Below are 12,052 nucleotides of genomic sequence, written 5' to 3' on the forward strand. Positions count from 1 at the left end.
ATTTCTACAACGACATCATTGTATGTTTCCTGAGTGTGAGATGAAAAGGATGGGGGGTTAGAGCAATTAGATGTACACATAACAGCAGACCATCTTATCTTTGCCACAGGGTGAAGTCAGTATTTCCAAGGTAATAGTTAATAATCTCTCACATGAATGCTACACACACACACACACACACACACACACACACACACACACACACACACACACACACACACACACACACACACACACACACACACACACACACAGAGGACAGTAATGAAAACCTACATACAGCATTATTTTGTTCTGCTTCACATGTGTTCTTCTTCTTGTTTTGATTCATCAGTGTGTGAGCTTGTACACAGGAAGATATTTTGTGTGTACATATTTTCCTTTGTGTGTTTGAAGTAAGGAAAAAGTTGAAAACGGCCGCTCTAAAGAGTTGTAAAGTTTAAATGCAATAATATATAAGAAAATTTTGTAAAACTCAATACATTGTAAGGTGCCCATCCTCACAGAATTCGATGAGTTTCCAGAATCGCTGATGAGTTTTTCAGGAGGAGAAAGTAGAAAATTTTTTTAGAAAATGAATTCTAAGTACAATAATATTAAGTATAATTTTTTTCTGTAATGCAACAATACTGCTTTGCATGCTTTTGATGTATCACATGCTATTTTTAAAAAGTTCAGTTGCTTTCAACACTCAATTTTGATCATTTAAGATGTCTACATTTTTTCTTCACTGGTAGAGCCATCTATCAACTCATTTCAAGTCCTTAAATTGGGAGACCTCATGTTTATTTAAGTATCTGAGAGTGTTGTAAAAACACCTTCAGTCAATGTCCAGAATTTGATTCCTATCTAAAAAACGTTTGAAAATACTTTGTTTATTTAGGATTGTAAGATTTCCCAGGAACAATTTTTGAGAATGCTCATGAAAAAAAAATTAGGCTGTGTTAAGATCAGCTGGGAGGAGAATGAGACAACCTTGACCACTAGCAGAGTCATTTTACCTGGATTGAAACTCCCTCTGAAGCCATCCTTAGAAATTAGCAGGGAGCTTAGGAATGCTTTACCCTCTCTTCAGCAGAGAAGACAGTGGGGGAAATTCTGTGATGAGTGTGTGAGGAGAGCAAATATAAAAGCAGGCTTTATACCTTTGACATTGAGAGGCCTACAGTCATGACTAGACTGTTCCTCTTTTGGCATTTGTCACCAGTGGGAAATGAGAAAGGGAAACGAAACCCCTTTCTTTGATTAGTCAGATGATGCTCTTGAGGAAAGTACTAACTGGTGAGGGAAGCCACACACACGCAGGTATTGAGGCCAAGCCACCCTGAGGCTCTTGAAACCCAGGGTCACGGCCAGGTTCAATAAAGCGGTTTATCGCAGAAGACCGGTCACAGTCTGTAAGAGATTAAATTGATAAGAGCAGATCACTAATTAGCGATTGCTAATACTAATTTATAACAGATACTTTTAAAAGCATGCAGGGTATATTCCTTTTAAACAGCGTTCAAAATATTATGTCGAATATTTTCAAAATAAAAATTATCTCAAAGCAAATAAAATAAATGGTCACATTCACGACTATTGTTTGAATCAGATGACTTTGGTAGAGATTGCTACTGCCTCAACTTGAGGATTCATCCTTTTTATTCTTTTAAACGTTTATAAATTTTCTAATGTTGATACTACAAGCCAACTTATGCTATCCAATAATAATCCAAGGTTAAGAGTGATGATCGTTCCTTTGATTGTGAGACCAGAGAAAAATCATTCTGGTCAAATGGCAGCTTTGTTTTTACATTAAATCAAAACAAATCCAAGCCCAGAACCCTGGGTCTGGGAAAGTTATAATCAGAATAAAGTTTCAATCATAGTAATGGGCATCCACTTCAGCAGAGACAGGGACAAGGGGAAGACCATGGTACGTGCTGTTGTCACCCTAGTTGTCTTTCAGACTTGAGCCTACTTCAGAATCCTTGCTTTTTTGCTTTGATTGTTGCAGTGTGATGGAACAGATCTCACCCCAAAGATTCAGGAACTGAAGTTCCAGTGTATAGTATTTTTAAATATACCCAGGTAAGCTCTGTTCATATTGTTTCCTTGGTTTGATGTGAACTCCATTTGACTTAAGGTTTTCTGCTTTCATTATAGAGAATTTCCAGGTACAAACAATGAAAAACAGTTATTTTAATGGCTTATTAAGGGTTTTCGAGTCTGATAATTTTGTTCTCCTACTTGGTTTGTTTAGTGTTCTCTGTGGTACTTTTGTGTTTATGTGATACGGCACGCATGGTGTATACTTACCCACCCTTAAGAAGCCCAGGCAGCCCTCTGGACTGGAACATTTTAATGTAATTCTCAATTACTGACGCCTTCCATCCCCTCACCCCTCACCCAGGAATGATAGACTTGAACAAATCCCTGTTCTCAGTTTCCCAAAAGCTATTAGGCAACCATCCAGCCTGATTTCAGCATGGAATTCATTCAGAATAATTGCCAGATGATTACTTTGAAAAAATAGGATCAATTAGAGGAGCATTTTCTAGCCAGGTTGTCAGCTCTCTGTGGTGCTATTATATACCTCAGGAGAAAGGGATATTTAAGATTAACTAGTCTCAAAATAAGCATGTATCTCAGCGACATCAAATTAGATTCTAGGCTCCGAAGCCAAGATTTTGAAAGGGGTTGGATCTATGACCCTTTGTTATTTGCAAACCAGACAACTCAGACACAAAAATCCATGAGCAAGTTCTGTTTAGACTGAATTTAGTTGAAATGAGGGTTGTGAGTAAATCTATGGCTAGGAAAGTATGTCTCCTGATTACTTTTGGCAGTGCTCAACGTAGCCCCTTACATCCTGTTCCGGAAGTATTTTCATTTTAGTTGTCGAAGTAGAAGGCCTAGTAGATTCTCAGGAAACGTTGTTTATTAGCAATAACAATGCTCTTCTCTTTTTCTTCTTGCTCCTCCCCCATCCCCCCTCTGGATTTTGCTTCCTCCACTTTTTAACTTCCTTGATTTCCCCTTCCCTTTCTAATCTCACATCTTTGTCTCATCCGTGTTTCACTCCTTCTGTCCGCTTCAGTTACCTTTCCTTCGTCCTGGGGTACTTATTGCCTTCTTTCTGTGTATATTATTGATGCTTACCCACCTCCGTTCCATTTCCCTTTCCTATTGGCATGTATATGTCTCCCTCCAAGACCAAGTTCTGAAACCACCTATTGATAACTCATGGTATGTGATAGAAAGTAAGCATTTGTGAATTACAGAGTGAGACACGTTGATAAATAATTAGGAGAAAGTTGGGCTCCACGGGATGCTTTTGTTGTAAAATTTTGCCCCATTTTCATAAATTGATACTTGGAGGTGATAAATTCATTTTCTTTTTTATTGGGAGGTGTGAACCAAGAGTAGAAAGATGTGTGAAATAAACATCGGGTCGAACTATAAATTAATCCCCAATGATAATCATGGGAAGACTGGAGCAAATTTCATTCTGTTTCTACTCTTCTCTTGCAGATATTGTGCTGGCACAATGCCTTGGGGGAACCCAGGAGATCACCATGACTTTGAACCTCAGCGTCATGACGATGGTTATATTGAAGTCATTGGATTCACCATGGCCTCTCTGGTGGGCAATGCATCTATGTTATTGAAGTGTAATGTGCTTTAGTCAGAGTTAGGCTTTACTATTCATTTTATAGGACCTTGGTATAGTGTTCTTTCCTGGCTTGTCAACTCACAAACTTTATGCAATGTAGAGTTGCCAGGGGAAGACAAAAACAAAAAGTAATTCTTCACGTCACTAAAAAAATTGATGCATATTTTTTGTTTAAACTTCAAAGATAAATGAATATTATGTGTTAATTATCCTGATGAATTTTCTACCAGAATGAAGTGGAAAGTTTTCATGCTAATTAAAAAACATTATGCCACAGACATATCCTAGCATTGATGCAGAAACCTTGCCATTTGATACTTTTTTGGTTTGCTGAGTACTTGAGTGCTTAGATAATAAGGAAAGTGGTCATTTGCATTCATCTCCATCTTGCCTGCTTAAGCATAAGATGGGCGTCTCCCTTATCACAAAATACCCGAATATAGAAAAACATCATTGTTGTGACGTTAGTGAATATTCAGTTGCACAGTATCGAGATCACCTTGCATTTTAATTTTGTTTGCTGGCATTGAAAAAGTAAACGTATAGTATAAGGTCAGTTTCAAGCAGGTTTTAGCCATGTGTTTCAACTTATTATTGAATGATGAGGAAACCAATTAAAAAGTTTGCTTATCATTGTATCCGGTGTAAATCAGGCCACACTATCAGTTTGTAAAGCAAATTAAAATAAAGCTTCTACTTGCACTTGGCTAGCACTTGGTTTGGGCCATACCTTATGCCTCAAGGCAAGAAGGTTGTATTTCTTGTCCTGAACAACCCAAAACAACTCTTTTTCACTCACCTTGTGGATTCCAAACGACTTTTCCTCCATCACCTCGAATTAGTGAGATTTAACAGAATACCCTACTGTGATTATGGCAAGAATGTCCATTGCCTGAGATGGTGATGTTGCTTGTTACATGTGCCATGTCTACAATGAAATGGCCATTAGGTGTAAAAGATTGCTCTAGGATTGATCTAATTTCCAGAGTTGTAGCTCATGTATAGCTCTTTCTCTCCAAAGGTCTTTATGCTAACTATAGGTAAAGACCCGGCCAAGAGAAAATAGGAATAAGCCCAGGTAGGGTATGTGCCAGGGAGAATTCTTGGAGGTTCCCAAGACAAACCTGGCCACGTGTGTTTTACTCATTCATTTATTCACTAATCCAGTGACCGTGTATTGAATGTTTACCGTGTGTGAGAGCTTCCTAGTCCTGGCCATGTGGTAGAAGGCTGTCAGGGAATGTCTAAGAGAAGATGATCCCTTACCTAGGCTTGGGAGGGCAGGGAGAATATTAAGACACTTTCCCATTGCTCTCAAGATCAAAATCTAAATCTTTATCACAAAATTGAGTTTCTCTCTGATTCTCCATCCTTTCCCACTGCCCTCTTTGTTTTCTAGCTCGTTGCCTGTCAAGTCAAGTATCGCTTTGGACATCCCTTGCTCCTTTTGTACCACAGGGACACTGCATATGCTGCCTCTCTCTCAAATGTTCTTTACCCCTTCATCTTCTATAACTTCTCAGTCTGTATGTGTGTCAGATTCTCTTTACAGTCTTTTTTTGGTTTGGGTTGTTTCTGCTTACAATTATGTAATTAAAGTCTGAACAAGAAGGATATGGCAGAGTGAAACTGGGTAATTAGAGGAGAATTTCATGGAGGGACTCTTTACAAATAGTGCACTAGGTTTATGAGAAGCAACAATGGATGGTGTTGTATTCCTGAGCTAAAGGTGCAAAGGCAGGGAAGCAGTCAGTTGTACCAGAAAGAGAACTATTTGGGAAAGACCACCTGTTAGGAGTAGTATTTGCTAAGTGAAAGCAGCCATCCTGTGCCAGCCTGGCAGGGAGAGGGTCAGGGACATCAATACAATTCTTGCCCTCCAGATCTTCTGCCATTGTCTCCCTCTGGAGAAGTCTAATGGAAGCCGGAGGACAAGGGGGCCATTAATACAGTCTAAATGGGTCAGTTTCACAGACAAAAAGGAGCGCAGGGAAGGGGTGGAGTGCTGGGTGGGAGTGGCAGATGGTCGGTATCCATCACTCCAGTGTATCTCTGGTACACAGCAGCGAGCCTGATACCTGTAATTGTCAACGAGTAAATGTGACAGGATGAATGAATTTTGCCAGGAGAAGAAGAATGGACTTGGCATTCTGGAAAAAGAGAAATTTACATACACTTGGTAGTATTAGAGACCATAGTCCCCTGTGGAGACTACAGTTAGTCTTATGTAGCATAAAGGTAGATGAAGTGAGAGTGATGTAGGTGATGCTGGAGAGGAAGACAGGGGTGACATCACAAAGTGCATTATAGAATTTATCTAGGAGTTTTGACTTTGAGGAATTAGTAAAGTGTGTTTTTTTTTATTTAAAAAAATTTTATAACGTCTTTATTGGAGTATAATTGCTTTACAATGGTGTGTTAGTTTCTGCTGGATCAAAAAGTGAATCAGCTATACGAATACATATATCCCCATATCCCCTCCCTCTTGCATCTTCCTATCCCACCACTCTAGGTGGTCACAAAACACCGAGCTGATCTCCCTGTGCTATGCGGCTGCTTCCCACTAGCTATCTGTTTTACATTTGGTAGTGTATGTATGTCCATGCCACTCTCTCACTTTGTACCAGCTTACCCGTCCCCCTCCCCGTGTCCTCAAGTCCATTCTCTACATCTGCGTTTTTATTACTGTCCTGCCCCTGGGTTCATCAGAACCATATATTTTTTTACAGTCCATATATATGTGTTAGCATATGATATTTGTTTTTCTCTTTCTGACTGACTTCACTCATATGACTGACTCTAGGTCCATCCGTCTCACTACAAATAACTCAATTTCATTTTTTATGACTAATATTTCATTGTATATATGTGCCACATCTTCTTTATCTATTCATCTGTCAATGGACACTTAGGTTGATTCCATGTCCTGGCTATTGTAAATAGTGCTGCAATGAACATTGTGGTACATGACCCTTTTTGAATTATGGTTTTCTCAGGGTATATGCCCAGTAGTGGGATTGCTGGATCATATAGTAGTTCGACTTTTAGTTTTTTAAGGAACCTCCATATTGTTCTCCATAGTGGCTGTATCAATTTACATTCCCACCAACAGTGAAAGAGAGTTCCCTTTCCTCCACACCCTCTCCAGCATTTATTGTTTGTAGACTTTTTGATGATGGCCATTCGGACCGGTGTGAGGTGATACCTCATTGTAGTTTTGATTTGCATTTCTCTAATGATTAGTGATGCTGAGCATCTTTTCATGTGTCTGTTGGCCATCTGTATATCTTCTTTGCAGGAATGTCTGTTTAGATCATCTGCCTATTTTTGGATTGGATTGTTTGTTTTTTTGATATTGAGCTGCAAAAACTGCTTGTATATTTTGGAGGTTAATCCTTTGTCAGTTGCTCCTTTTGCAAATATTTTCTCCCATTTTGAGGGTTGTCTTTTCATCTTGTTTATGGTTTCCTTTGCGGTGCAAAAGCTTTGAAGTTTCATTAGGTCCCATTTGTTTAGTTTTGTTTTTATTTACCTTTCTCTAGCAGGTGGGTCAAAAAGGATCTTGCTGTGATTTATGTCATAGAGTGTTCTGCCTATGTTTTTCTCTAAGAGTTTGATAGTGTCTGGCCTTACATTTAGGCCTTTAATCCATTTTGAGTTTATTTTTGTGTATGGTGTTAGGGAGTGTTCTAATTTCATTCTTTTACATGTAGCTGTCCAGTTTTCCCAGCACCAGTTATTGAAGAGGCTGTCCTTTCACCATTGTATATTATTGCCTCCTTTATCAAAGATAAGGTGACCATATGTATGTGGGTTTATCTGTGGGCTTTCTATCCTGTTCCATTGATCTGTATTTCTGTTTTTGTGCCAGTACCATACTGTCTTGATTACTGTAGCTTTGTAGTATAGTCTGAAGTCCAGGAGCCTGATTCCTCCAGCTCATTTTTCTTTCTCAAGATTGCTTTGGCTATTTGGGGTCTTTTTTGTTTCCATACACATTGTGAAATTTTTTGTTGTAGTTCTGTGAAAAATGCCATTGGTAGTTTGATAGAGATTGCACTGAATCTGTAAATTGCTTTGGGTAGTATAGTCATTTTCACAATGTTTATTCTTCCAATCCAAGAACATGGTATATCTCTCCATCTATTTGTATCATCTTTAATTTCTTTCATCACTGTCTTACAGTTTTCTGCATACAGGTCTTTCGTCTCCTTAGGTAGGTTTATTCCTAGATATTTTATTCTTTTTGTTGCAGTTGTAAATGGGAGTGTTTCCTTAATTTCTCTTTCCGATTTTTCATCATTAGTGTATAGAAATGCAAGAGATTTCTGTGCATTACTTTTGTATCCTGCTACTTTACCAGATTCATTGATTAGCTCTAGTCGTTTTCTGGTAGCATCTTTAGGATTCTCTATGTATAGTATCATATCATCTGCAAACAGTGACAGCTTTACTTCTTTTCCGAATTGGATTCCTTTTATTTCTTCTCTTATTGCTGTGGCTAAAACTTCCAGAACTGTATTGAATAGTAGTGGTGAGAGTGGGCAACCTTGTCTTGTTCCTGATCTTAGTGGAAATGGTTTCAGTTTTTCACCATTGAGAGTGATGTTAGCTGTGGGTTTGTCATATATGGCATTTTTAATGTTGAGGTAAGTTCCCTCTATGCCTACTTTCTGGAGGATTTTTATCATAAACGGGTGTTGAATTTTGTCAAAAGCCTTTTCTGCATCTGTTGAGATTATCATATGGTTTTTATTCTTCAATTTGTTAATATGGTGTATCACGTTGATTGATTTGTGTACATTGAAGAATCCTTGCATTCCTGGAATAAACCCCACTTGATCATGGTGTATGATCCTTTTAATGTGCTGTTGGATTCTGTTTGCTAATATTTTGTTGAGGATTTTTGCATCTGTGTTCATCCATGATATTGGCCTGTACTTTTCTTTTTTTGTGACATCTTTGTCTGGTTTTGGTATCAGGGTGATGGTGGCCTCATAGAAAGAATTCGGGAGTGTTCCTCCCTCTGCTGTATTTTGGAAGAGTTTGAGAAAGATAGGTGTTAGCTCTTCTCTAAATGTTTGATAGAATTCACCTGTGAAGCCATCTGGTCCTGGGCTTTTATTTGTTGGAAGAATTTTAATCACAGTTTCAATTTCAGTGCTTGTGATTGGTCTGTTTATATTTTCTCTTTCTTCCTGGTTCAGTCTCGGAAGGTTGTGCTTTTCTTAGAATTTGTCCATTTCTTCTAGGTTGTCCATTTTATTGGCATATAGTTGTGTGTAGTAATCTCTCATGATTCTTTGTATTTCAGCAGTCAGTTGTTACTTCTCCTTTTTCATTTCTAATGCTATTGAGTCTTTTCCCCTTTTTTCTTGATGAGTCTGGCTAATGGTTTACCACTTTTGTTTATCTTCTCAAAGAACCAGCTTTTAGTTTTATTGATCTTTGCTATCATTTCCTTCATTTCTTTTTCATTTATTTCTTATCTGATCTTTATGTTTTCTTTCTTTCTGCTAACTTTGGGTTTTTTTGTTCTTTCTCTAATTGCTTTAGGTTTAAGTTTGGGTTGTTTATTTGAGATTTTTCTTTTTTCTTGAGGTAGGATTGTATTGCTATAAACTTCCCTCTTAAAACTGCTTTTGCTGCATCCCATAGGTTTTGGGTCATCGTGTTTTCACTGCCATTTGTTTCTAGGTATTTTTTGATTTCCCCTTTGATTTCTTCAGTTATCTCTTGGTTATTTAGTAGTGTATTGTTTAGCCTCCATGTGTTTGTATTTTTTAAAGATTTTTTCCTGTAATTGATATCTAGTCTTATAGTGTTGTGGCCAGAAAAGATACTTGATATGATTTCAATTTTCTTAAATTTACCAAGGCTTGTTTTGTGACCCAAAATATGAACTATCCTGGAGAATGTTCCATGAGCACTTGAGAAGAAAGTGTATTCTGTTGATTTTGGATGGAATGTCCTATAAATATCAATTAAGTCCATCTTGTTTAATGTGTCATTTATAGCTTGTATTTTCTTATTTATTTTCTTTTTGGATGATTTGTCCATTGGTGAAAGTGGGGTGTTAAAGTCCCCTACTATTATTGTACTACTGTCCATTTCCCCCTTTATGGCTGTTAGCATTGCCTTATGTATTAAGGTGCTCCTGTGTTGGGTGCATAAATATTTACAACTGCTATATCTTCTTCTTGGATTGATCCCTTGATCATTATGTAATGTCCTTCTTTGTCTCTTGTAATAGTCTTTATTTTAAAGTCTATTCTGTCTGATATGATATTGGCTACTCCAGCTTTATTTGATTTCAATTTGCATGGAATATCTTTTTCCATCCCCTCACTTTCAGTCTGTACATATTCCTAGGTCTGAAGTGGGTCTCTTGTAGGCAGCATATATACAGGTCTTGTTTTTGTATCCATTCAGCCAGTCTGTGTCTTTTGGTTGGAGCATTTAATCCATTTACATTTAAGGTCATTATCAATACATATGTTCCTATTACCATTTTCTTAATTGTTTTGGGTTTGTTTGTTTTTTTCGTTCTTTTCCTTCTCTTGTGTTTCCTGCCTAGAGAAGTTCCTTTAGCATTTGTTGAAAAGCTGGTTTGGTGGTGATGAATTCTCTTAGCTTTTGCTTGTCTGTAAAGATTTTCATTTCTCCATCAAATCCGAATGAGATCCTTGCTGGGTACAGTAATCTTGATTGTAGCTTTTACCCTTTCATCACTTTCAATATGTCCTGCCACACCCTTCTGGCTTGCAGAGTTTCTCCTGGAAGAGCAGCTGTTAACCTTATGGGGATTCCCTTGTATGTTATTTGTTGGTTTTCCCTTGCTGCTTTTAATATTTTTTCTTTGTATTTAATTTTTGATAGTTTGATTAATATATGTCTTGGTGTGTTTCTCCTTTGAATTATCCTGTATGGGACTCTCTGTGCTTCCTGGACTTGATTGACTATTTCCTTTCCCACGTTAGGGAAGTTTTCAACTATAATCTCTTAAAATATTTTCGCAGTCCCTTTATTTTTTTCTTCTTCTGGGACCCCTATAATTTGAATGTTTGTGCATTTAATGTTGTCCCACAGGTCTCTGAGACTATCCTCAATTCTTTGCATTCTTTTTTCTTTATTCTGCTCTGTGTTAGTTATTTCCACTATTTTATCTTCCACGTCACTTATGCTTTCTTCTGTCTCAGTTATTCTGCTATTGATTCCTTCTAGAGAATTTTTAATTTCATTTATTGTGTTGATCATCATCATTGTTTGTTTGCTCCATAGTTCTTCTAGGTCCTTGTTAAATGTTTCTTGTATTTTCTCCATTGTATTTCCAAGATTTTGGATCATCTTTACTGTCATTACTCGGAATTCTTTTTCAGGTAGACTGACTATTTTCTCTTCATTTTTTTGGTCTGGTGGGTTTTTACCTTGCTCCTTCATCTGCTGTGTATTTCTATGTCTTCTCATTTTGCTTAACTTACTGTGTTTGGGGTCTCCTTTTCGCAGACTGCAGTGTTGTAGTTGCCATTGTTTCTGGTGTCTGCCCCCAGTGGGTAAGGTTGGTTCAATGGGTTGTGTAGGCTTCCTGGTGGAGGGGACTGGTGCCTGTGTTCTGATGGATGAGGCTGGATCTTGTCTTTCTGGTGGGCAGTACTGCGTCCGGTGGTGTGTTTTTCAGTGTCTGTGAACTTATTGTGATTTTAGGCAATCTCTCTGCTAATGGGTGTGGTTGTGTTCCTGTCTTGCTAGTTGTTTGGCATGGGGTGTCTAGCACTGGAGCTTGCTGGTCATTGAGTGGAGCTGGGTCTTATCGTTGAGACCGAGATCTCTGGGAGCGCTCTTGCCAACTGATATTACAAGGGGCTGGGAGGTCTCTGGTGGACCAGTGTCCTGAACTCGGCTCTCCCACCTCAGAGGCTCAGGCCTGACACCTGGCTGGAGCACCAAGACCCTGTCAGCCACACGGCTGGGTCATCCTGGAGAAGATGGACTGAAGCCAGGAGAAAGCTAGAGGATGAGAGACCTGTCAGAAGGCTTGTTTGATGAAATCAGGCAAGGTTGGTGGCATTCTGTACCCAGGCTCTACTCGCAAAGGGGAAAGGGGTGCCTCGGGAAGCCGAGCACGTGCTTCCACCTAAAGTGTGTTTTAAGAATAAATACTTGTTATGGGAAAAGTTCAGTGTAAAAACAGGCAGTATATTGGACCCTAACGCACCATCCCTTAGCCTCTGTAATTATCAGTTCATGGACAATTTTATTTCTGTCACCAGCTATGATCTTCTCTCATATTATTTTGAAGTAAATCCCAGATATTATATCATTTTACACATGAAATTTTCTGAATGTGTTTTTTAAAAGGTAAGATTTTCTTTTATGGGTACAATCACAAAATGT

General features: G+C 38.3%; 1 protein-coding gene across 5 annotated transcripts in view; it reads left to right on the plus strand.

Moving 5' to 3' along the window:
• Positions 1–12,052, plus strand: part of DGKI (diacylglycerol kinase iota) — a 459,796-nt gene that overhangs the window by 272,427 nt on the left and 175,317 nt on the right. For all 5 annotated transcript variants that reach the window (XR_009565254.1, XR_009565255.1, XM_060305263.1 and 2 more), the window contains 2 exons: positions 2,000–2,073; positions 3,517–3,628. Coding sequence is in view for 3 of the 5 variants with exons in the window: in XM_060305263.1 (XP_060161246.1) it covers positions 2,000–2,073; positions 3,517–3,628 (186 nt within the window). In the remaining 2 variants the exon portion in view is untranslated. The remainder of the gene's footprint in view (positions 1–1,999; positions 2,074–3,516; positions 3,629–12,052) is intronic.

The sequence above is a fragment of the Globicephala melas genome, chromosome 9, assembly GCF_963455315.2.
Source record: "Globicephala melas chromosome 9, mGloMel1.2, whole genome shotgun sequence".
In the NCBI taxonomy this organism is placed as follows: domain Eukaryota; kingdom Metazoa; phylum Chordata; class Mammalia; order Artiodactyla; family Delphinidae; genus Globicephala; species Globicephala melas.